Source organism: Tetrao urogallus (assembly GCF_951394365.1).
Source record: "Tetrao urogallus genome assembly, chromosome: 1".
NCBI classification, from domain to species: Eukaryota; Metazoa; Chordata; class Aves; order Galliformes; family Phasianidae; genus Tetrao; species Tetrao urogallus.
This window is the reverse complement of record NC_136813.1, coordinates 146936415-146963344: the sequence shown is the minus strand read 5'-3', so window position 1 is coordinate 146963344 and position 26930 is coordinate 146936415. Positions and strand designations below refer to the sequence as shown.

Here is a 26930-nt window from a genome sequence, read left to right as displayed (position 1 = left end):
AAGAGGGTGACGAGGATAAGTTTCCACCACCAAAACTTTGTTGACTGCTCTCTGAGCCTTTTTTTAGAGCAGCAGATATCTGTATGCATGCCTGCTGTAACATATGTCCAGTGCACACCCTGCCACTAGGAAGCACCAGGATAGCTGTGTGTGTGATGATCTCCATAATGCACGGGCACAGTAGGTAAGGCTACATGGAGGATGTTATTTAAGGCTAACAGGATTCCCTTTAGGACAAACTATATTTGCTCTCTAGCTAGAAAAAAAATTATAGGTTGCTGACAATAGTCTCTTAATTCTGACACTGTTCCTTTTGTGTTCTATAATAATGTGTGACTCCTTTAATTGCAGTGGGTCAGACTGCTGGCTGTCACCTCATCATTTAAAGTCAACAGCTCAGCCGTTTCTGCCAGCTGAGAAATCTTCCTTCTACATATTAATGCATTTTCAATTATATGGTTTTGTATGTATTACAGATTACACATTCTTTCTTTCCTTACTGATTGAATTTTAAAGCATACTCAAGAATATTTTCAAGAGGAGATAAAATTCTTTCCTATTATATTCCATTTTTTAATAATGATGGAGAACCTTATTTCTTCTAATTACCTCAAGTTGTCATACCATTACAAAACAAAAAACCTGCTTGGACTCACAAACACATGTGCACTCATGTATATGCAAAGTGAAATAAAGGATAGCCAGTATCTATCTTAAGGTCATGAAAAACACTACATAAATGTCCCAATTCCTTGACATAAGGGACGGATTTTTTTTCTGTGCTAGAACTACAATGAGTAAAACAGTAAGATGTGAATAAGAGTGGCATGAATTTCCCCATTTCAGTAGCTGGCATTTGGACAAAACTAGGACTTGGATATTAGTCACTACTGTAACTAATATCAAGCATTCTGTAGCTTTCATGAGCTCCATGTAAGTTATTTCGGTCTCTCACTTTCCTGATGCTATTACTCAGTATGCAAATAACTACAACTAATGAACTTAAAGTACAAATTACTCAGCCTGCAAGAGATGCAATTTCACAAATAGCATAATATCCCATCATTTGCAGGTACAGCTTGTTATTTAATGTTTAAGCACTGTGTCTGATTGCATCCACAAATCATGGATGGAGATATCAAAGTGACAGAAACTATGCCTGCAAAAAGAGAAACAAGCTGAAATGCAAGCCCATCACATGTATTATGAGTGAAGTGCTTCCAGCTATTTAATTTGAACATAGGGCTGTTCATCTCATCCAAGTTCAGTCAGAAGAGGTTATAAACAGACTGATCTCTCAAAGATTTATTGTTAGTTAATGATCTACTGCAAATAGCAAGAGGAGTCTTTTTTTCAGCAGCTTTCTAGAGAAAAACATAAAGGTAGGAATAAACAGCTATCCTTTTGCAGAGAGTGCTCTGTATCCAAAAAAAATCTTGTTGATAAAATTTATCTTGTTGATAAAATCTTGTTTCAGCTTTCAGGCAGTGCCCACTATACAGCACAGGGACAATTTTACGTAAAAACGTAAGGAAATGCATGGAAATCTGGATCAAGAGAGTCCAAACTCAAACTTCAATAAGCAGTTTTTAAAAATAACCTTTTTGATTGACTGAAGGAGCCCATAAATAAATACGTTTTTGAGTTGACAAACCTTTAGCAGGATGATGTAAAGCTGATAGACTAAGAAATCTAGTGTAACTGTTGCTGAAAAATTGATTTAGGTTTGAAAAAAAGTATGGCTTTTGCATGGAGTGCAAAGGTAAAACAGAAACTATGTAAATAACTGAAGAAGGATAAAAAGGCCCATGAGACACTTCACCCTCAAAAATGCTGAGTAGGATTTTTTTATCAAAGAGTTTCTTGCCATAAATCTTCACAAATCAAAATGTCAAAAATCTTTTGAAGGACACTAGGCTCAAGGGAAAAAACAAACAGGAGATTTAAAATCACAGTGAATGTTTCATACTAGATGTCCCCTATATGTCAAAAGTCACCTTTCTCTTTACAGTAATTGCTCTTAAACTGCAATTATTTTTGAGACATTTTTTGTCTGCCAGTGGCATCAGGATCAAGCTTAGTCCAGAAGGCTACTATCACTTAATGTACAGTGAGAGTTTTTGTTGCCTGAAGGTGACATGACTGGGTTTCTACAGCAGTCCCTTGCTGAACTGGTTTTGTGAGAAGAGATCTAGAGCTGTCTGTAGGGAACAGAAAGACACGGTATATAGAAATACCAAAATATGTTTTAGGTTCTCATTTTGTGTTGATGTTTTTGGGGCTTAGCATGACTTGTAAAGATTGCAATGTATTTAATGCATTACACTTATGATCAAATTGTGATGATTTGCACCTGCAATATCCTCTTGGTCAGGGATTATTTGGGTCTTCTCCTGCAGCAGAAAGCTGTGTGGGGCTGCACTCCTTGCAGGCAGTTCCAGGAGAGATTTCATTTTCCCTTCTTCACCCTACCCTGGTACAAGGGCTCCAAGCCATTTCATTGACTACTTGCTTTCTTTGCTGTCCAGGTTAGCTCATCCATGCAGTCAGTGGAGCATTGGTGCTGTGTATCCTGGATTAAATGTATTTTAATTGTGGTACTGGCCTCACAAATAGAGCTAGACAAATTATCTCAGAGCTCAGACTTTATTGAAAACGATGTTTTGGTTTATGACTCTCAGGGCTCAAATTAAATCCAACATTATCCATTGCATACATACATATTTGTTTCTTGCCATTTCAGACTGGTAGTGAAGTGATATTGGAAATGAAGTTTGATAAAGCTTGACCTGAGAAAATATTGTTCCTGAGGTAGCCACGTTGGCTGAAACCTCTGTCTGCCAATTAATCATGTCTCTATGTTTAAAGTCTTATCTAATTTACAAAGCTCTCTTTTGTCCACAAGAAACTTTTCTCCTTATACATGAGAGCTTTTGAGAGAAGATCCGAAAGTGCCTGGTAGGCAAAACAATTTAGAGATGTGTTTCTTTTATCTTGAACATTTTCATGGTATAGCACTTTTCTTAGGTACAGCCTGTTTTTTGCTGTTAATGGTCTCAGACAGATATTTATTTTTACAAGTAGGACTGACGCCCTGTTCTGAAGTCCCCATTACCAAGCATGAATATAAGAACACTGAGTTTACTTTCTTAACAACTATCTCTTACAGCTGTTTAAAACTCAAAACTTTGCAAAAAGAGAGCCTCCACAATGAAAATGAAGGCGGAAGAAGAAAATGGAGACATGTAAATGTGAAAACTGTATCTCTACATTATTATTTCAATTTAGTTGCCACTATAGGCTAGTAACAAATATATAATAATATAGGATTTTTATACTCATATAATTCTATACATAAGAAGTAGAAGTATATATTTTTTTATATCTTTCTGTGTCTCAGAAGTAACATATCTGTCACTGAGTATACACCATTTCCTTATGTAGAAAATTTAAGGGTATGAATTTAGACATAGACAGGTTTTAAAATGAATTTGACTAGAAAATCATCTCCCATAGTAAGTTTGTAAAACTCATCCATCTAATTTTAGTTTATTTTCTTTTTACATTTCTAGCTTAATTGTTTTAGTTTCAGAAGTAGTCATTATTTTTTGAAAGCAGCAAGTTTATTTGCTTGGCTTGTAGTAGTTAAATTCTAATTAATATATTTTTCTTCAGTATTAGCATTCTTCTCTTCTGTTCTTTTTGTGTATGCGTGTGTGAGGAAAATAACATGAAAAATTTTTAATCAGTCTAATGTAATCTCTTTTATTCAGGCCATTCCCTTTAAAATGTCCGTTTAAGTAAGACACAATGGACCCTAGTAGCATTACTGTTATTCTAGTAAGTGTTCAAATCTGATTTTCTTAATTACAAAATATCAATAAAAATACAGTTTTCCAATGAATTGTTCATTTATTTAAAAAAAAAAAAAAAAAAAAAAAAAAAGACTCTAAAGAGGTCATCCACTTTGAGGAGAAAGCTATTCAAGCATGTTTACATGCATTGCTTTTTCTGATTTGTTTGTAATGTGGGTGTACAAGACTGTTTTGAATATAGATTTTAATTGGATGGTCTGGTGAGGATTTAGGATTTGAAATTATTTTTCTGGAGTGAATGGATTTGACCTGAGAGCCCCATCATCAAGTAACACCATTTTCCAATTAAGGACTCTGCTCATTATTTTGACCAGGAAGTGAAAAGCAGAAGGAAGTTTTTGCTTTTCTTGCAATCCTGTTTGTTAAGAAGAAATGTATAAAAATTTCCTTGGAAACTGGTAGAATCATACCAGGAAGATATTTATGTTTATTTTTTCATAATACTGAATATTTGTCAACCAGCTCAAAGTTCTAAATGCTCTCTTTCTGAAGGTTTTTCTTAGGATCTTTTTCTTCATCACGTCTGTTTGTTTGGAATTTTTACTTCTCCTTGACACAAGCTAAAGAAATTGATATTTCTTTGCAGCAATCTGGTATAATATGATGCTGGTAGGACAGCCACACTGCAAAGATTTTCTGTTAGTGATAAAGTTGAGTAACAACTAGCAACTTTTCTATCCAATGCTACCTTCATAAACGGTCATTAATATAGATTAGGCTCAGCAAAAATTTTTAAAGGAGGAAAGAGGAAAATATTTTTAAAATATGAAAAATTTTCATTAAAACATTTTAAAAATTAAGTTTGTGATATTGAAGTGCCATGCTCATTGATAGGAAATGCATAATTTTACAAAAGATAAAACAGGAAATAAAAAGGAAAAAAAAGACAATACAATGTTTTAAATGCCTACATAATCCAAAAAGATTCCAAAACTTGTTATTTTGTGTGGACTATGGTTTTTGAGATTACATTGAAATTTTTCAAGTGTTTACCTATACATTTTTTGAAATCTTGTTCAATTTGTTTCATTTTCATATAAGTTATTCAGTTTTGAGTTGAAACACAATGTAGTTCTATCAAATGTCATCACAGGTGATCACTGAAAAGTAGGACTGTGTACCTAGCAAATAGCTTTGTTTACTGATTTTGTTCTTAATTTTTGTCATAGATTGCCTATTTAATATAAAAGAAAACCAGATTTTGTAAACCCAGAAAAGGACTGACAAAAGAGTTTGTAGTTATGTTCGCTCTGCAAGCATTTTATTTCTCATGACTACTGGAAAGTGCAGTTAAATAAGTAGTCTGGGATATGGTGCTAGATTCACAATTTGGTGCAGATCTCATCAGGTTGAACATGAAAGTGTATGAGTTTTTATCCTCCCATATTCAGAGATTTCAAGTTGAATGCCCCATCCCTGGGGGTTTCAAGGCCGGGTTGTATGGGGCCTTGGGCAACTTCATCTGGTGGGTGGCAGCACTGCCCACAGCAGAGGGTTGGAACCAAGTGAGCTTAAGGCCACTTCCAACCCAAGCCATTCTATGATTGTCACACATCCTAAAAATTTGCAATGGAAGCTTGAATATGTCTCAGGCTTTTATGAATACTTAGAATTTGGATTTTTTTAAAAGTGCATATGCACCTCTGTAAACGTCTGAAAAACATTCTTGTTAACTACATCAGTAGACTCTCAGAGCATTGTCAGCAAGCTACTACGAAGATGCAAAAGCACAGTTCTGTTACACTGTGTTACTCTTGATTCCCCAGCCTTTTGTAAATTGAACTGTTCTGAGTTAAGTGTTTTTAATGGTAGATGGAATTCTACTGCCATTAACCTCTTGGTTTTTGTAATTCTTATGCTCTTAACCACTTAATTTTGGTCTTGAAGGCAGCAGAAACGGAAGATCTCTGAAATTCGTTTTAGTTGTAAGTAAAATAATACTATATTCCATACTAAGTACTGCATACAAATAATGTTCAAAATATCCTAAAATTATCTCTAAAGGAAATGGAATGTTTTGATAAACATATACTTTAAGTACTATTTTTTGCCTAAACTATCTTTATTTTTTATCAAATAATTCTTTATTGTTTTATTGAATTTAGAGTGATGAATGTAAAAGAAAAAAAAAAAAAGAAAAAGAAAAAAAAAAGGTGGGTGGATGAAAGTTTAATTTTTCCTGAGTCAGGAACCATCTCTTCACTGCTGCCTTCTTGTCAGAAATTATTACATTACTGTTTAAACAGAAGCATGATGTAGGACTTTTATCCCAAACTTGACACTATCACATTCCTTCCAGTCCCACACCCCATCTCCTGAAAATCCCAGTCCAATATAAGATGGGATCTCTGGACCCATATTAGTTGCATGTATTTCTTCTGGGAAGGCGATATACTTTGGTCTTTTTATATTCATCTGAGGATATTGTAAACATTAAAAAAAATCTAATGTGTTAAGAAGTCCTATTTTAGCAAAAGATTGGGCACTAGAACTAAAGCAGAAAATACATCAAACGCCATTTCTAGATCATACTTAACACTTGAAGGTCTTTCTGCTTTAGTCACAGTCTCAGCCGCACTAGGAGAACTAAGGAATTCTTGACTGTTCTACTCCCACTTCACGACTCCCAGCAGCAGCTTTCCCTGTGCAGTACTTTCAGCTTCGTGTCCCTGACTTTTCTCCAAGGTTTCCCTCTTTCAAACATGCCCACAACTCTTCCAGATCCTGTTCCCTAGCAGGAATGCAAGGATTAAACCACATATACCAACGATAGCTCAGTCCTCATCCCTGAACTTCTTTGTTCTGACGCTCACTTCTGAGATTTGAGTTTCCCTAGCCAATGTAGCCTCTACTTATTAACTCAGCCATAACAAAATTGTTGAGCTTCGCAGCTTTTTGTAGCAGCTAGATCCAAGAAGTAGTTGTGGTGAGCACAGAACTACTCTTTCAGATCTGTAGGTTTTAAAAGGAAGGGAATGTTACCACTACTTTCTCTGTGCATTGTCACCCCCCATCTCTTTTTTTTTTCCCTTCTTTTTTTCCTATTTGCTTCATGCTATATTCATGTTTCTTATTGTATTGTCTCTTAAGACGAAACATTATTTCCAGGATCTTGTATTTTCACATCTTCCAGGGTAGAGTGAAGTTGAACAATGCCAAATAAGAGAGGTTTGATTTTACAATGTTTTAAGAACTGCATGATCCTCTGGCAAATTTGTAATAAAGGAGACAGGGGAGTGCCCACAGCAGCAAGGGCAGGACAGATAGACACTGCCAATAGTATTTCCAACCTTGTCCTTAAAATCACAGAATTATACAATATCCTGAGTGGGAAGGGACCCATAAGTATCATGGAGTCACAGAACCACTCAAAAATCAGACTGTACGTCTGAGAGCATTTTCCAGACAGTCCTTGAATGCCATCAGTTTGGGGATGTGACCACTGCCCTGGGGAGCCTGTCCCAGTGCCTCATCACCTTCTAGTGAAGAATCCTTTCCTGAAAGCCTTCCTTGCCAAATCGCTCTAATGTTTTGGTACTTTGCAGCTAGATTTATTTTTTATTCTTTGCTATATCTGACCTAAGTGTCATTTGATAGGATTTAATCTAGTTATTTCTAACCTTATTCAGAAGGTTATTCAGAGCAGTTCATTCCCTTCCTAGTCACAACTGCCTATTTTAAAAATGGTACCATTATCTACTTAGCAGTTTCTTTATTTTGAATTATCTCAGCTCTTTACATTTTTTCCTCTAGTCTAGTTGCCCAAAACTCATGATCATTTTTATTGTTCTGCTCTGATCTTTCTTTAATTGATCCATATTGGCAGCTCATGGAATTTTATGCTTATTTTATACATAGTTCCTTCAACTCAAAGGTTAAGGTTACTTCTATTTGCCTTCTCATATTGAAATTTTTAAAAATGCAGATATCTGTCATTTCTTATGCTTCAGAAGCTACATTTGGTAAAGTTCTGAGGTCAGAAATACCTCCTTCGTACGTCTGTTAGACTTATGGTGCAGTTAGAGGGCTATTGGCAGGACAAGTACCCTTCTGTGATTGTATGAGGGAATCTGCAGAGAGAAAAGTGATACCGACTGACAAGAAGGAGACAAGCCTTAAGACAGAGAGATGGGATCCTGCAGGAGAAAACAAATTTGGAGAAATTGCTCGGATATATATGTGTAAAGGTAGAAAGAGAGCTGTTTTAGAATATCATGCTGCAAGCATTGGGGTTTGTTTTTTTTCCTTTCCTCTTTGAAAAGCAGCATGGCAATTGTAGACAGTACTACAATGAGATTATTGTAGGGAAGAAATTAAGCAGTTTTGTTGCTGAGATAATAGCACATCCTTCAATAACTACTAGCAAGAACATAGATAAGTATATGCTGTGTAACTTTAATACCATTTATTTCCTAGCCAATTCACTGCTTTGTTCTCATATTTGAAAGAGATCTTGCCTGAATATGTATGTATTTGTACAGAAATAAATGTGATGTCTCTATAAAGTTACACAAAATGATTCAAAACACAACTTTCCTTCACTACTTCTACTGCATGTATTAGAATTTCTATATTTTAAATATCAGGAAGGATAGCCTGTGGAGTATGAATAATTATAATTCCTTAGGTGGTGATATTTTGAAAAAGTGTTCTGTAGTTTGGATGATTTCTAATGTCTAGTACTGTAGCTCTAATGGAATTTTTCCCCAGTTTTAAAATATCTTTTCTAGTATTCCAGGGGCCGGCCTCTTTTGTTTTTAAGCACATTCCTCTCAAAAATGTTTGAATTGTAATTTATAGTGCCCTGACTGCATGAGCCATATTAAATTTTTTCAAAGATCTTATCTAATGGAATTGTAATTTTCCAGCCAAGAAAACTTTGTTATAGAAGAAAAGTTCTAATTATAGTGCTTTTATGAAGTATATAGAAAGAATGGGATTATTAAGTAAAGTGGGATTTTGTCTTATTTTTCTTTTCAATTTGCATTTTTACTCTTTCCCACACAAGAGAATAAAATTGATTGCTGTAAGCTCACCAAATGCATTAGTTTCAGAGCTACAATACGTGAGAATTTCAATTACACTCCAAAGTTTTATACTGAATAGAAGTACCTGAATAGTGCTGCAGAGCTAGGAAATGGTTTGATGACTTCTGTTCCACATTTGGAACATGAAGGCTCCTCTGCAGCCCTTAGTGACTCAGCCCCTCTATGGAAAGGGAGCAAAATAAAAGATTCCAGAAATCTTTACAGTGTTGCTTCTCTCAATAGATAACAAAGATGTTTGCAGTTTCCTAAGCTGAACAATCTACCTTTTGCTAGATGAGGACTCTTAAGTGGAATGAACATTTCTTTATCTATGGAAAAAGATGTTACTATATATTAAGTTCTTCGTTACAGTGGTTACCATGGAGCAAGTGAATTCGGAGGGGAGAATCTTTGTCAGTGTATGTGCTACACAAGATCTTATTTTTGTCAAGTTATAGGAATCTCAAACTTCAGTATCATTCAGCAAACACTTTTAGGATAGTTTCATTACATTGCAACATAAGCAGTCAGATCAAAACTAACATCTCACTTGGTGACATTGGCATTCAAGCAAAGGAAGGCTTGCTTTCTGTAACATCTCGCCATATATTCATGTTAGTGACATGAACTAGGTGAGCAAATCATCCTTGTCCTCAATCGCATTTATCTGAACCATTCAAATACTGAGCTCCATCTGGTGCTGCTTTGCCTTCCCATGTCATACAGAAAGAACCTTATGCCAACAGGCATATTGTGAATGGCAACAACTCTTTAACATTGGGCTAAAGTTTAGCTGTTTGCTTTGTTAGTACATTGTGCCATGAAGAGGTGCTGTTTTATTATAACAAATTAGAACAGACCAGAGTAAAATCATAATTTGTCCTTGTTATAATTTGGCCCTGTTTCATTTAAAGCATATCTAGCAAGTGAAGGGATTTGTCCAGAAATGCATAAAAGATCTAGTATTCCCCTTCTTTGTTTAGAGATACTGTAACATATCTCAATTTCATCTTTTGGCTCCAGTTAAGTTCTAATTATGCTACCTTTGTTTAAGAAGCCTTTAGTTTTTTCTGTTTTCAAATTTTAACATCAGATGATCTCATTATATATGCAAGTCAAACTACTACGAACCTAGCTTAACAGAGACAAATAAAAAATCATGTAGATTATCAATTATTACTAATTTCCTCTCTGTAGTAGACTGTAAAATTTCATTTTCCTGATCAACCTGAAAATGTGATGTGGCGAAGCCTACACAGAATGGATTAACTTTGAATTGTTGTTGTTTTATAAATTTAATTTTTTTTTTTTTTTTGGTAGGAAGTCTTGCACAGTCTGAACACGGTTTGGAATAGGGAAAAAGGCAAATCTACCTAAGTGTAGCAATCTGAATTGTGACCTGAATAGTGTTAATCAAATCTATTTTCACCATCACATTATGCTTTGGAAAAAACTTCCCTTTGGTAGAATAATGGTGTAATATCTGCAGAGACAGATATTCTGCTATATGCTTTTCTGGATTTCCGAAACAACTTGTTAAATTGTTTACAATCTTGCCATTTATCAGATAATGTGAGTATCTATAGTAAGACTACAGAGTGCAGTCAATGAGAAATTCACTATGGCTCTCTTATTAAAGGACATACTGATTTTTTGCATAATGATAAAGAAGAATGGGAAAGTAGCTTACTCAGTGTCTCTGCCAGACAGAATAGTACTGCAGCACTGAATTAAGCAGTGTGAAATGGCTTACCAGAAGAGAGTTCCTCAGACTCCTTCCAGATCTAATTATACTAGCAGTAAGATAGATAAAGCACAGAAAACTGGGATGTGAACTGGCAGAGCAGGCATCTGAATTACCCAAACTCTTAGCATTTATAAGTGGTAATAACTGTTAATGATTGATGTTCTTCACAGGCATCTTTCCCCTTCATTTAACTGGATCTTGTGTTTTATTTGGTGACTTTTCTTTGCCTGTTAGGTATAAGGAGTTGCTGTCAGAGTGTTCTTCCGAGACCTTCCCTGTCCTGCAGAATAGAGGAAGGCGGAAGTATGAGGGTCTATGTGTCCTGAACAGTCAGGTTTTGCTAAGCTAGTTTGCTTTGTCACTGCAAATGTTAGAGTCACATCAGCATGGTGTGGCACCTGACCAAATCAGCCCTGCTGATTGATACATGCAAACGCTTCTGCATCCATGTGGAAATCAGTAATGGCCTTTCTGTCCAGAGTGGCTGTGGTGCCCAAGGAGATTGCAAGGTGTCCATCTGCAGAAATATTCCCCATAACCCACTGTGGATTGAGCAGGGGTTTGGACTTCCAGAAGGCCTTTGCAACTTCAATTATTCTATGCTATGACAAGCACCTTGTTCAGTTCCTCTAGGCTATTTGTATGCAAAAGCTATAATAAGCCTGCCTGCATGCTCTGTGTGTTTCAGTGATTGCTAAGTTTGTGAAATTAACTGTTGCACAAAAAATAAATTGTCTTTTTCTTGCCAAAGCAGTGTTTCTCCAACAAGCCTCTAAAAGCAAATATGAATGTTTGATAGATATTTCATTAAGTGTAAGCACTTTTTTACTTCAAAAAATGATAAATGAGATGTATAAATGTACTGGGAAAATATTGTTTCTGTATTTTACACTTGGGATAAATCACAGTGGAAGCTACTTGATAAGATGTAGTTCAATTGTATGATGTATTTTTCACAGCCTGTGATGCTAAAAGTAAAAAATTGTACTTAAGTGACATTTCTTGGCTAGTAATGCAGTCAAAAAGATTTTATGATCTCAAACATTGCCGTATAAAATATTAACATTTTTCATCTGAAATTACAGTGTATGGCCGATTTACCTCATATAAACAGACAATATCGAACAATGTGTTTCTAAGTAAAAATGCATTCTTCTCAGTGGTTTTATCTATATGCATTTTTAAACATGCAAATAATTATTTTCATATGTTTATACTATCTTCTCATCCAGAAGAATTAAAATCTGCATCCTGCCATTGTCTGTCAGATGAAAATTATGTGATTAGCTATTTTACCATATAAATCTTATCCACTTGGGTCAAACTTGTACTCAGTATATAGAAAAAGAATTATCAGGAAATGTTTTATCATTGCCTCACAGTCAGTTCAGTATTTTTAATCCTTTCTTTAGGAAATGGAGTCCAAGTCAGAGAATATTGTTTTCCTGCTAGATTTACTACATTTAAGTTACCTTACTGGGACATTCACGCTTTCCACTTCAAGTGAATACTGGTGACGTTTGTTGGGATTAAAAGCATACTTCTCAAGTTATTTATTGATGCAGAGGGATTTGTATCTCTTTACTGCAGACTGCAAGGTCATTGTTGCACATTAAACTTCAGCAACATCATAGCATTACATTTTTCTTCTGCTCAAGTAAACCACCCTGTTCTTTAAGTTACCCTTCCACTCATACATTCTGTCTACATGAAGGGACATTTGCAAACATTTCCCCTTGTTACTAACTCCATGTCAGCTGCTGCCAAAAATTAAGCACTGTGACAATGACACCTGCTCTGAGTTGGATTAGATGACACACTGCCCAAATGCTGGCAGTAGCCAGCCACCTGCTTGTATTACTAACTCCACTGAAGCTGAACCTCCGGAAATATTTTGCTAAGCAAAGATAAAGCTTTACCCAACATCAAATTTTCATACAAAAATCACAGTAAATTGTAACCTCTTCCCTGTGGCTTCATATACAGTTGTTCAATATTTTATATGTCAGTGTCCTCCTATGTCAAAATTGTTTCATTAACAGCTTTCTATTTATTAGTTAAGACTTTATTTCTTGAATCTTACTTTTAACTTAACTGCTTTTGTCCTACAGGTCTCCTAAGTCAAAAGCTTCTTAACATGTTGAAATGTGAACAATATATTCCTCTTTGCCATCACACCTGTGCTGTGATTGAAAGGATGCATTTGAAAGACTTTGGCACTATTATTTAGTAGATTCCTTTGATCCATGAATGTAGAAGTTAACGCATGTGCGTGTGTAATATTTTCCCTCAAACAGAAAATGTATTGGCACTATGTACTCAGTGGTGAGGTATGCACTTCTGAAAAGTACTGGCAGAACATTATTGCTGCTTGTCCAGTTCTGTGGAATTACACTCGTTAATTCATATTTATTTTGGTTCTGCAGAGGAAGGACGATTTAATCAGCTAAAATTTGCTGGCTTTTGTTTTCATCCACTTAATTCAGTTCACATGGCAAATCAGTCTGTTCTGTTAATATACTAGAGTCATTTTCAAAAGCAGTGGAACCTGCAACAGTTACTATTTACTGCTCTGCAGTGAGACATCATATGGAGTTTGATTATAGGCAGAATTGTTATTAGAGGACAGATGTTGATTTTCTCTTCTGGCTTCTTATCTGATGTTCTTAACAAAAATGAACTGTTTGCAAGTAACTACAGCACTATTCCTGTTCTTTCTTTTTAAGTTACCTTGCTGGGTCTTCCTAATTTAGGCAAGAATTGAGTCTAGTTGCTGGATCTTTTCCAAAATCTTTTTATTTTATTTTACTTTAAAGGTGGGAAAATTCCCAGACTTCAGTATTTTTTTCTTAAACGATGACAGGACAGGAAAAGGTGTTTGCAATAAATTCTGATTTATTTTCCTTTTACATTTTTTCCATATAGATAAGCATACACAAATTAGAGCATTGGTTTTTACAGTTGTCTGCCTTGTAGCCTCAAGGCAAATAAATAATTACACCACCCAATTGGAGACACTGTAATTATATCTTTCTTCAAGGTTATCTCCTGTGAATCCCTTTTTCTACTTTCTTAATTTTTAACCTAAAAAATACTGTATTAACAAGAGTCCTACAGTTGTTATTGTCTTAAAATGACTTGACAACATTAGTAATGAATTTTGAAAGTTTTATTTGTTGCAAAAGAATCTTCAAGAAAGTATTTGAATAAGGACCAATCTCCAGCCCTGATCCTAGAAGGCAGTCTACAAATACTGTAAAATGTAGGCTTCTCAAGAGATGTTCAAAGTCAGCACAATTTTGCTTCCGTTCAGACTAACAGTGATAACTTCAGAAAGAGCAGAGCCAGGTCAGTAGTGAATACATATTTTCAAATCCTGCCATCAAAAGAACTTAGAATGCCTGCAGAAATACATGAGTTTATTAGCCACAACTTAAATTCTCTAAAGCAGCAGTTGACAACACTCTGTTTCTAGACATGAAAGCCTGCTTTCAGAAGAAGATCAAGAACCTGATATTTCTTTACAAGTTTTCCTTGGCCCGAAGAAGTTGCTTATGCTTTTGGAGTTATGTAAATGGCCCTTACGTTACACTCTCCCATTACTTTCATAGTGATACGGGAGAAGAATACAGTGCTTAGTTTTTAAGCACATTTGTAGTTGATTTGTTTTCTTTGGGAATACAGTGTCTCTACAGACTTAGTGGTGAAAGACAAAGGTGGTCTTGCCAGAAGAAAGAAATAGCCATTTCTACCTATAATATGTGGCCCTATGGCACTACCTGTACTGTCATATTGCCAGCCATAATATCATGATAAAAGTGATTTATCAGTGAACACAGAAAGGGTGAGAATTAATGAATCTCTTATACTGAAATACAGGCCATGGAAACATCTACTTGTGGTTATTAAACAATGGTCTAGTATTTTCAGGAATACTGTAGTTCCAGATCAACTGAAAAAGGAGGTGAGTGAGCAGGGAGAAGAAGGACAGAAAAATTATAGTTTGTGAAAAATAGTAGATTGATGACACCACAGAATGGCACTCGTTGTATACTGATAATCTGTGACCCACGTTGTGGTGATTTGAATTCTATCCTGTGGGACATTGTCATATTTTGAAGATGAGGATTCAATAAAACTAAATACACCTTGCTAGTGTGTTTAGTCAGGTTTTATTTTTTTTATGCATTCCTGTAAGAATCAAGTTGCTTTATAAAGCCTTCTTTGCATTTTTTTGAATGTTCTCTGATTTCCAGTGTAAAAACTCGTATTTCTACAACCAGCATTTCTCTGGAGAAATGTACAGTTTTACAGTTTTACCATAGAAAAGACAAGCCCTTGAGCAAATGATTAAAATTGACCCTGCTTTAGGCTAAGAGTGAGCACAGACGACCCCGAGAGGAGACTTCAATTAATCAGTGGTTCTCTGATTATAATAAAGTCTCTTGTCTCACACTATGCATGTTCTTCTTCAAGAAGTAAGTCTGAAATGGCCGATTTATGTGAATGTTGGTGGCCTGGCAATTATCACAAGGTGATGACTGATGACATTGGTGTCATGAGTCAAAGCCAAACTCATGCTCCATTTTAAAGTTTGCAAAGTGTTATATTTCATTTTCTGCTCCCTTTATTGCTGTGTTAGTTTTTATTTCTTTATCATCTAGACATCATTTTCTAGCAGATGGCTCATGTCAATAAACAGTTTTTTTATTTACATTTCCAAGCTCAGCAATGTTAACACTGATTTTTGTTTGCATATTCCTATAATGTGAAACTGTGTTTATTTCTCCAAACTTTTAAATGAGACAAGTCTCTAAAGTCAATTATAAAAGAATAGTGATCCTCTCAGTGGAACATTATGAAGCCAAAGGATACTAAGGGGTCTAAATACTAATATAACAAAGACAGTTTCACAGATTCTATTCACTAAAGTATTTTGTAACTAAGATAGACCTACTGATATTTTCTTTTAGATGCTTTGATTTGCAATTTTCTCCTTAAATTAGGTGAATGTGACACTGCATTAAATTACTCTTTTGTATGGATTGTCCTTTTAGTTCCAATCTTGCTTATCTCAGTCTATCCATATGCTTTCTTTTATAAACACATAACATGAGGAAATTCAAGTGAACTGGATTTGCATATTCATAATTTAGCATCATCATCTCTTCTGAAAATAACTAAGCCTCACAAATGTGTTAGATCTTCTGCAGAAGAAATTAATAAAATAGTATTACAATATCCTGATTTAAAAAATAATCTATATCTTTAAAGATCTGTATTTTTTTCTCATAGTATTTGGAATCTTTTCATGTTTCTGTGTGAAAATATGTAACATATAAGAAATCAAATCTAGTTAAATGCAAGTTTCACTTGTGAAATAGCTGTTACTGTGACTGTTATACTTTGTATTGCTTAAATTACAATGTGCTGGAAAATGTATATGACATTCATCAGTAAATTTATAGACTGTTTTCAGTCAATTTCCTCCATTTCTCAACTGTTGTTAGTGTGTCAGGACCTTACTAAAAGATTCTTTGGTTCAGTTTGGTTTTCATCTGTGTTGCTTATGAAAAAAATTGCCAGTCTTCTGCTGACTTAACCTTAACCTCTTCGGGAGTAGTTTGCAGGAAATTTTTAGAGCAGCAGTGCATAGTCTTGGTTGTGCGCTATCTACTTGTTGAAGTCTTAGACTTAAGAATCCCCAGTAAGCTAAAATAACTAAGAATGAATGTGAGGAGCATTTAATATAGTACAAAGTCTAAAAGACTGGGAAAAAATTCCCTATACTCTAACTAGTCCTTAAACTAACAAATTTCCTGCCTGATTTTCTCTGTCCTCACATTTTCCTTCTCTCATACTTCACTTATTTCCTGGGTATTCCTTGAATTCAGCCTGTCTTAGTTGTCTCTGCTAGTGTGATCCATTCAGTTGTTGTAAGCTGCACAGAATGCAGATTTTCACTAGAATTTGTACAATTCCTCTTCCAATATTAATATGTGAATGGCTATGTTCTCAATAAAAGCAGTTTCAGCCAATGCTGTTGTAGTTTTCCTGAAAAGCACTATTTCTCCTCCTGAGAGCAAATAAACCTACATTTTTCCCCTTCTCTAAACTGCATGTTCTCTGCTCATTGCTGGACAGCCTTCTATTAGGTAACTGTTTGAATGTGACTATGCTATGTAAAACTCTCTTGAAAATACATGCAACCCATAGGAAAGAAAATAGTACAGAGAAAAGAGTTAAAGATCTCCTAGTGGCAATCATGACCCTAAACCATCATTGACTCCTGGCAATAAATCTGTGCTGTGGGTGGCATCAGGCATCCTTTTTCCTTCTGACTTTAGTTGTAACATTCAAATTCTTGGAGCCGAGAGTGAGAATGGAACCCATGACACTGTTGAATTTCATTATATGTCCATGTCATTAAATTTTTCTTAATTGCCAGATGTGTCTCCATTATATGACTCAAAAAGAGACATCTGTGTCATGATGAGCACAGAAATCAGGTCAATTAGCAGAACCAGATCCAAAGTTGCCATTTTAGTTTTAGCTGAAGCTAAGGACCAACTTTTTTCCCACCCCACACTTGGGTAACCCACAACTCCATGTTAACCTCCCATCCATGTCCTCTTTTCCATATGAAGGTAATACTTGTACAGGCTGGAAGGAAGTCAGAACATGGCTCTCAGAAAACCAGAAGGAAAATAAGTTGATAGCATTTCAATAGAACACGTGGTTTGGGAAGAGTCGGGAAGTGGGAGGGCTGCCCAAGGCAAGAATAGATATTTTTTTCTTATCTGAAGAATTAAGCCCTGGTGGCTGTTTTCTTTTTCTTTTGCAGTCATCTCTAACAAACAGTGACATCATCTTTGTGAAGTTGCATGCTCCTTGGGAGGTCCTGGGCAAATACGCTGAACTAATGAATGTAAGAATGCCGTTCAGGTAGGTGTAGTTGTATTTTGTCTTCACACTTTACTGTAAAGCTAAAGTAAAAAATAACAGCAGAATGCACATGGAAAGCTTGCCTATATGGTACCACACACTCTTAGAAAATATAAATGGAGTGTCATACGTACCATATTCATTGTTCTTTCTTGTTAATGTCTGCCTGCGATTTCAGTAGAGTATTGGTTTGAAATTAAGGTGAGCAGTAGCAGTGCAGCTGTTTTCATGGGGTATTCTATCCTTAGGCCCTTTAACCCCTTCACTGCTGGAGCCCCCTGCATACTTGTGCGCTGCTGTTTTTTAAATGGACATTTCATTGAAATCAATGGGAGGTCAAGAAGATCCAGGTACGTAAGGCAGCACAGAAGTGCATGTCTATTGGACGTATCTGATATGTTCAGCACCTGTAAAATTTCTGCTTGTATAATGCATAAGTTCAGAAATGCAGATTATGAATACGTATCACTTCTAGTAGAAGCACAATTCAGGCTGTAAGTGCTTTGCCTGTGGAGAAAATAAATTTGATTGAATGCCACTGACAACCAAATTAATTTCACATCATCATTCAGATTATTTTGGCCATTTTTAAATATTATTTGCATGTTGGGCTATGGAATTTTTTGTGTAAAATATCAATTTTACTGTGCTGGCTATCAGAACTGTTAGAATAGCTTGAAGACTTCAACTCGAACTGACCAAAACCCATGAACTGAGAGGACTTGATTTTTCTTTTAATTAGCAGGGTTTACAGTTGCTTAATTCCATTTATTTTAATGGAATTACTCCTGAGCAAGATAAAGATCAGACCCAGAATATTCAGCTAGTGAGTTGATGTTCTTTGCAGGATTTCTATTCCTATTTCCTTCTTGCTTAAGGACAAAAAAATGCCTCTAGTATGACACAAGCTCTGTACTGTTAAGAACATTTTAGGAAAAGTGGATATGAAGTAAGGACTAAATTGCAGGCTTTTTCTATATGAATTCGGTTTTCTTTTGTTTTTTGTTTACATAGCAAATCTTCAACAGCTCTTTTTTGAGCTTTTGCTGCTAAAGAGAAAAATGCAAAGGCAATTACAAGTCATTACAGGATGTCCATGCTCTTTTTTAAAAGCCATTCTAGCCATAGAAACAATTGACTAGGCTAAAAGCATCCTTTTTCAGCATTTCTTGGCATTCCTTGAGATTAATCTGCCCCAGTAAGAGGATAAGATCTCATGATTAAGAAATACAACAGGAACTCATATTTTAGTTGCTGTGAGCAGTTTGTTCTTTCCTGGTCCCAAGTCCCATTTTTGAGATCCATTTCTCAGCAGATAGAAAATTGGGTGCCATACAAATTATGTATAAAGATGTGCTTCGTGACCACATCTTCATTCTTTTCATATCTACAGAGAGATCATTATTACTGTCCTGTTAGGCTGGACTAGTCCAAGGTCCGCAAATCAGTGAATAAAATCCTGCTTCAAAATGGTGGTCCCAAAAAGTGGATACCTTTGAATTATATTTGAAGGAAAATCAAGAAGCAAATGACATCATCAGTAACACTTACTTTTGACCTTTGTCTGCTCCTGCTGATTAGGGCAAGAGATACAGCACTACTTTGTGGAAGATTTGGCCAAAGGAGTCTGTGATTTCTCTAGTGAAGGTCGCAGTTGTGGTCACAGTTGTGGTGTAATAGGCACCTATGAGGAGAACAAGAGCTGCGGAGTGGGACAGAAGGTGGTCATCCCATTCTGTATCTACACAGGATGGTTAGGGGCCGCTGCTCTGGGTGATGTGAACCCTACAGGGCCCATAGGAAAGCAGATCATAGAATCATAGAATCACAGAATCATAGAATCACCAAGGTTGGAAAAGACCTACAAGATCATTCAGTCCAACTGTCCACACACCACCAACAGTTCTTACTAAACCATGTCCTTCATCGCAATGTCTAAACATTCCTTGAACACCTCCAGGGTTGATGACTCCACCACCTCCCTGGGCAGCCCATTTCAGTGCCTGACCACTCTCAGAAAAGTAGTATTTCCTAATGTGGCAAGATGACAAGATCAAGAGACTGTGGTCAGCATGCATTTGATTGTGCACCTTGTCTTCTCACTTGTTCTTCATGCACACCCCAACACAGCTTATTGCACTGACAATAAAAATGAGCAATGCCTATAAAAGGGGCAGAGGGAGTGGTTATATCCTGGGGTGGGTGCTGAATACATACCAAATAACTTATGTAATCTGTATTGTTTCAAGGGATGATGCTCCATCAGTAAACACTGCTCTACATTGGCACTGCATGTGTTACTGGCATATTGCAGCATCAGGCACCATTTCCCTGGCTTTTCTAAATTACTCCCTCTACATTTTATCAAATGCAGTTTTGGTAAATTATCTGGTGGATTTGAGATACACAGAGGATAATTTATCCATCTTTGTATTGGTCCTGCAAAATTCCTACAAGTGTTTATGGACTTCTTGGAAATAGACACATCTTTGAGTCCCCATCTTTCACACATGACAAGTAGCAGAAAAGGAGAAGAAAATGAGAAAAGGATGACCTCCTTGCAATTCAGATGCCACCAGAGTCTGTGTGGCTGCCTGTGACAGTTCTGTAATCTCTCTTTAGTCTCTTCCTCCACCTCTTACAGGCTTCTGTCTTCAATCTCCTTTCCTTCCTTGCTAGTTCATACTGTAACTGACGATGGGTTTTCTTCTCGACTGGCTTCATTTTTGCTGTTCTTCCAGGAGAAAAATCTATTACCTGCACCGCCGATACAAGTTCATGAATAGGTGAGTACAACTCTTTTGCTAGCTCAGTTTATGTTAATTTGGACTTGATCACTAACACAATGGTTAAGGTAAAGCTGGAAGTAAAATTATTAATCATGTTTCTAGGAAGGTTGGAGGGTGCAATTATGCACTGGGACATCTGCAAAAACAGATACAGCAGAATTACACTTTAAAGGTATTTGCCATGCAAAAGAGGCAATTCATTTTACCAGTGTTGCCTTTTTTAATAATAAGGAGATATTTTTGGATTGATGGAAACTTTTGAGGAAGAATAAGTGCGTTACTGCAAACTCTTATCTATTTATTTTCATGTCATTCATTTGTAAGTTTTGGGGGGATTAAAATACCACAGTTATTGCTTTTTTCATTTCCATGCAGCTGGCTTGCTTGTTACAGTAAATGATGTTATTTATTTATTGCTTCTTCTGTGAGAATGCTTAGTACTTTGTTGGTAGATAGGAATGTAATGAACCATGTCCTTCACTGGTGTGAAGCTATTGAGCTTGAGAAATTAGTACTTTTGAAGAACTTCTGAAGTCCTTTCACTTACTTATTAAATATCTTAAGGTTATATTTGATCTATTTTGTGCCTGACTTTATGAAATAAAAACTTCCAGCGTGCATTTTCTTTCTGATACCTCAGACAATCGAATGAAAATGTCTCCAAAGAGCCCCAAAAATGTACAAGTTTGGCAAAGACCAACTCATATTTTGGCATTTAATGCTGCAGTGCTGTTGATGCAGTTTTCAAAAGGGTCTAGCATTTCATTGACTGTCTCACTCTGAGATCTGTGGAAAGACTCACATGAACTTCTGAGGGAGAAGAATTAGATTTGAAAGATGTGCATATTGGAGAAAACAGCTGTATCACTCTGCAGATAATGTCACTGGATGAACATACATGGAAAAATGAATTATGTATTATCGCTTTGCTGCATGAGCATATTAAAAAGCCTTTTCTATATTAAATCCTATCTTACTATGTTGATGACTTGAGAGTACCAGCACTGATCTCAAATTATGGTGTGTGCTTCTTTTACACTGGTAAGCACCCAGTGGGCTCTTTGTGGAGTTAAGACATTTTACGCAGTTGGCATCAGCTAGTAAACAAACCCCGTTCTGACTTTGGTCAGTGTTCCCTCATTTGCAATCGCCACTTTTCAACGAGTACAAATCACCTGCCAACTTCAGATTTTATTTGGATTTTAGGTAAGGCATGACTGCTTTCACTACAGCAGTAGATTAAAAGGAAGGATTAGGAGAAGATTCTCACATTTATATTTGGCATATGAAATTTCACTTTACATTCATTTTTTCATCAGTCAGCATGTGATTCACAGACAGAATCAGGAGTGCAATTTTTTCTGTGTTTTGGATCTTTTTTTTTTGTTCCTGAATGATGACAGCATTTGGCTAAATTCACTTTTTATGGTTAGCTCTGTGACTAGCTGCTTGAGGCAGAAAAGCTGAATAGTCCCAGTGGGAAAGGAAAGAAAACATATTCATCTATATTTTCATTTATGTTATACTCTGATCTACAGCTTCAGTAAAAATATTTCCTTTACTAGTTCAGTGAAGATTAGAAGCCTTGGTCCATTTTTGGGGGGATAAGACAAATATTATATTGACATTGAGGTAAAACTAATATTAGAGAGGGCTTTTGCAACAGGGAAAATCCAGAGAAGGTCTCTTGCAACTCATCAGCCTCACTTGAATTTTCTGTCTAAAAGTTCTAGTGATTCCAAAATTTCAAATAATGAAACTGCCCTAATCTGTTCTAGAGGAAAGGAGGGGAATCAGGTATGTATACAATATCTAGAACTCAACCTGAGCTGTGGTTAAAAACTTAAACAGTATCTAGCACTACACTGTCCATAAAGCTCTATCAAAGCTGAGCCAGAGATAAACTCAATCTCAATTCATAGAATCATAGAATCATAGAATCACAAGGTTGGAAACAATGTGCAAGATCATCTAGTCCAACCATCCTCCCATTACCACTGCTACCACAAGCACTAAACCATATCTCGCAGCTCCTCATCCAGGCACTTCTTGAACACTGCCAGGGATGGCGACTCCACCACCTCCCTGGGCAGCCATTCCAGTGCCTGACCACTCTGAGAAAAAAAGATTCTAAACAATAAATAATAAATAAATTTTCTGAATTATAAAAGATTGTTTTGATTTTACAAACTTCCTCTTTCCTTTGGGAAAAAATATAAAAGATTCTATCCCTACTCTGTTTTCTAGTGATAAAACTGTTTGAAATTATTTGAGAAACCAGTTTGTGTGTTAAGCACAACATGCATCTTTGGAAACAGGACACTGGGTAAAGGCTAATCGTGGACAGCAGAGACAAGGCCAGGACTGGAATGGGATGTGTCTTTGACTCACCACATGCACTGAGACAGTTAATTTTTGCCATGTGAGGCTAACAAGTTGTTTTTTTTTTTTAAGTATTTAGGAAGGAAATTTTTAACAGCTCTGCCATTTTCCTCTTTCACTGTGGTTAACTTTACAGTCTCCTCACTCCATGTACGGCTGCTCTGTTTTCCAAACACTATTCCTTCTATTCAGGGAATGTGAAACCCAGGTTAGCCTTGAAAAAGCAATAAAATACATATAACACTTATGTCTCTTGTCTTAAGAAAGAGGATAATGTTCAGTATAAAGCCTGCACTGTTGACTCATGGTGCTGTTGGGGTGGCCTGGATGCATTTTAAGCATGGTCATTTTTCTTTTTGAAGGAGAAAACTATTTTTTTTGAAAGGATGGCTTTGCTGTACTCTTAAGCTGTCAGCTGTGCAGAAAGTCACTGCAACCTTTCCAGACCTGCTTGCCAGCAGGAAAGGAACAAGTTCACTAAGCATGCCAAGTAGTTTGAACCTTGGGAGTGGCAAATCAGTGAAATTCTGGGCATATGCTCAGTGAGAATCCAACATGAATAATGCATTGTTCTTAATCTGTGAAAGCACTGTGTTCATGTCTGCATGTGCTGTGATAAACCAGCAGCACACATATCTCAAATGTGCACTTGCAGAATGAATGGGAAAGGGTTGCAGATTAGCAAGGGGATTAATAGCTTAGAGAATTCAAATGATTTTGGTCAACAAATAAGCATGGCCTGGGATATTTAGAAAATCCTTCTGCCTGATTCCTCTTCCATTTTCCACATCCAGGGTCACTAAGTCTGCTGAACATACTGTAATACAAAGCTTGTAACCTCTACAGAGGAAAAAGCTGGAAGCCAAGATAGGGAGAATCCCCCAGGAGTTATCTTACTTTTTCCTTGTCATTCCTATCAGTCTCTGCACAGATTAGCTCAAGGCTGGGAATCTGGAAAGGACAATTAGAGACTTGCAACAGGTCTGGTCCTTCACAGAGCTGGGATCTGACAATGTCTTCCATGCACTCAGGCACAGACACTAGCAAACCAATTCTGCCTCCACTCTGAACTTCTGGACTGGGGTGAACAATCAATGCCCATTAAGAGTTTCTGATAACTTTAGTATAAGTCTCATATTGTGCTCTTACAGGCACTGCCATGTTTCTGATCAGTTCTGATGGCATATTACACCTCTGCTCCCATTTTATTCACAAATAGGAAATACACAAATTGTACCAAAATGGATAGGGCTTGTGTGGTTACAATTTTGAATTGAATGTCCATGTTTAAAAATAAGCGTTAGCTTTCCTGTCCAAAATAAAACATGTGAGACAAAAGGTTGAATATTCCAGGAAACATTATATGTATTTTGAATGGAAGTATGTAATAATTTCTGTAATAATTTCATGTTACTGTCCTACACACTTAGCTGCATGGATATAGATTTCCCTCCCTCAAACTGTGCAGATCTCCCAGTATTTTCTGGAGTCACAGAGCTATTGGACTGGCTTATGTTGAAAGTAAAAAAAAAAAAACAAAAACCACCTAGATTTCCAGCCTTTGAACTTCATCTTCAACTGGTCTTAAACTTCAAAAGATATTGGTTTATGCCCCCCACCAGGAAATACTTGTACTGTGACAGAAATATGAGCATGCCCATAATTTGTCATCTGATTTTTGCAGGCAGAGATCACTGTTTAGAACTTGAAGGTGTGAGGGAGAGTAGGATTCATTTTGCCAGACGCATCTCCTCTTTGTTGTGTGTCTTCATCATAACATTTTCATTATAATGTTTTAGTTTGGATGTGAAGTTGTTTTAGATTGTCTCCTCCACCCAGCTCTGATTGTTCCCTTACCAGTAATTTCAGCGTGCATCTTTGCATGAGTACCCATGATTAAATCCAGCTTAATCTTATTTGTTTTCACCTTCTATATGTAACAACCTGTGCAGCTGTCACCTACTAATCTGTACACTGAGTATTTTAGTTTTGGGTAGATTATAGTATTGCAAGACACTACAGTTAAACCAAATGAATAAAGTAGTCTATTTTGTATGGCACCAATTGCAAGGTAAGAATCAGTACAGAGGGCAGGAAAAGGATGCAGCTTGCTGGGGTTTAACTTTCAAAGCTCTCCATCATAGTCTGTACTGTTCTCATGTTTATATGTCCAAAGTCTAATATGTCAGTTAGGCCTGTAATTTAAATTAGATAAACAGCTGAGAAATAAAGGCTTAGAGAGTTGCCAAGAGCTTAATGGGCTTATAAAGATTTTTAGCAGCATGTAACATTGGCATTGCTTTTCTGCTAAGACAAAATAAGACGCTCGTTCACTGAAAGCTGGTTGTTAATAATCAAGTTCAGTGTGTATAATTTGGTCCAAAATGTCAGATAGTGCTTCTTTTGTAGCTGTAGATACTAAGTGGCCTAGTTTGCCTGCATATGTACTTTGCACTGAAAAAATGTAATTAAAAAGCAAAATATTTCTCACTCTCTCAAATGCTCACACTTTTCATGTATTGCAGGATCGAGAAACAAATAAGCAGGTTTCGAGGATGGTTACCTAGAAAGCCAATGAAACTGGACAAGGAGACACTGCCAGATCTGGAAGAGAATGACTGCTATACTGCTCCTTTCAGCCAACAAAGGATCCACCAGTGAGTACTTTATTGCATCACAAAATCATAACTTAATTACAAGACTAGAACTTTTCCTTCTGGATTCACCTTTGAAAAAAATCAATTTATTAGTGTGTGCCTTAAACATTAGTGCCTTCAGATTAGTTCTTTGTCACACAAAGGGGGAGATAGAGAGTCCTGAGAGAGCATAAAGTTTGTCTAATAATTAAATGTCCAAATCAAAGCTAAAAGAATTCAATAGAAAAGTTCCTTTTGATTCACTAGAATTTCAATTAAATCCTTAAAGTAGTCAACTGACTAATTCTCTCTTGAGTCAGAACTGCCTTTTTTTGTGTATGTTAAAGATGTGCTTAAAACTTCTTATTCAGCAGTTCTGTTCTTAGTATAATCAATATTAGTTCTTCTAGCACTGATGGTCAAGATAAATGGATACTGCATTTCATTCCTGGTTATGTGTGTAAAAGGACAGTGTCATTTTGTTTGAATTTCTCTCTCTTTAACTTTTACAGAAACAAAACTGGTTGCATAATGCCAGTGTTAAGGTCAGTTGCACTTGTCCAAGCATACCAAAGGCATCAGTCAGTGTTGCAGCAATGGTACTAGAGATATCATTTGACTAGTAGAAGTTCTATTCACTTGCAAAATGCAAAGCAGAAGGCTTAGCATTTCTTTCAGATTCCAAGCTGATTTTTTAGGGCTAACTTTGGGGAAAGAAGGTGCGATGCAGTTAGTTACTGTTTGTGACGCTGGGAGTGGACATTGGCTACCTGAGTGCAAAGTCTCAAAGAATTGGCAGCGCCCCACCAGGGTACTGACAGGAAACTGAGGTGATACGGAATGAACCACGGGCAGATCAAAGACTAACAGTAAAATAAAGTGTGATTTTATTTGGGGTGAGGACAGGTAGAGTAACTCCTCTTTGAATAAACACTTCATTCAGATTCCTTACTTTGAGTGAAGAGTTTTTCGTGGAGTGGATTTACTTCCTGCAAAATGAGTTAATAAAATGAAAGTCATCTGCTGCAAGTAGTGTCTTTTTGGAAACAGCAGAAAAACAAAACTAGGTGCAAATCTCTGGGGAAATTTCAGTATAATTCTGTTCCTAGCACAAGCCGCCAGTCAGAGTTACCTCCACCAAACATTTGTGTCCTGAACAGATGTCAGATCCAGACTAAAGAGTCTTGTGATATTTGAACAAAAAGGTGGGTCAGTTACTGTGCCCTACAATGTGAAAAGTATATCTTTTTTTAATTATTATTATTATTTTTCTTTTTTTCCTTTTTTCTCTCTCTCTCTCTATTTATTTTTATTTTATTTCCTTATTTATTTATTTATTTTGTGACTGCACTGGTAGTTTACCTTTTTTTCGATCTAGTCAAGCTTTTATATTCAAGTCTCCAGTGTGATATGGATGATGCTTGAAACATGATCTAAGTACCGTCTTCATTTCTGATAGGCACTGTTAAAGGCATGGAATGACAGAAAACTGACAACATTTAACATGTGGAGCCAGCCAAAAAAGAAGG

The 26930-nt window shown here is 36.3% G+C and overlaps 1 protein-coding gene across 1 annotated transcript in view; it reads left to right on the top strand.

Annotated features, from left to right (window-relative positions):
* The window catches only part of ANO4 (anoctamin 4), a gene marked incomplete at both ends in the record, with an annotated part of 109713 nt that overhangs the window by 30319 nt on the left and 52464 nt on the right, over nt 1–26930 (top strand). The window contains 3 exons of the mRNA XM_079541842.1: nt 17494–17594; nt 20336–20380; nt 25291–25422. Coding sequence (XP_079397968.1) covers nt 17494–17594; nt 20336–20380; nt 25291–25422 — 278 coding nt within the window. The remainder of the gene's footprint in view (nt 1–17493; nt 17595–20335; nt 20381–25290; nt 25423–26930) is intronic.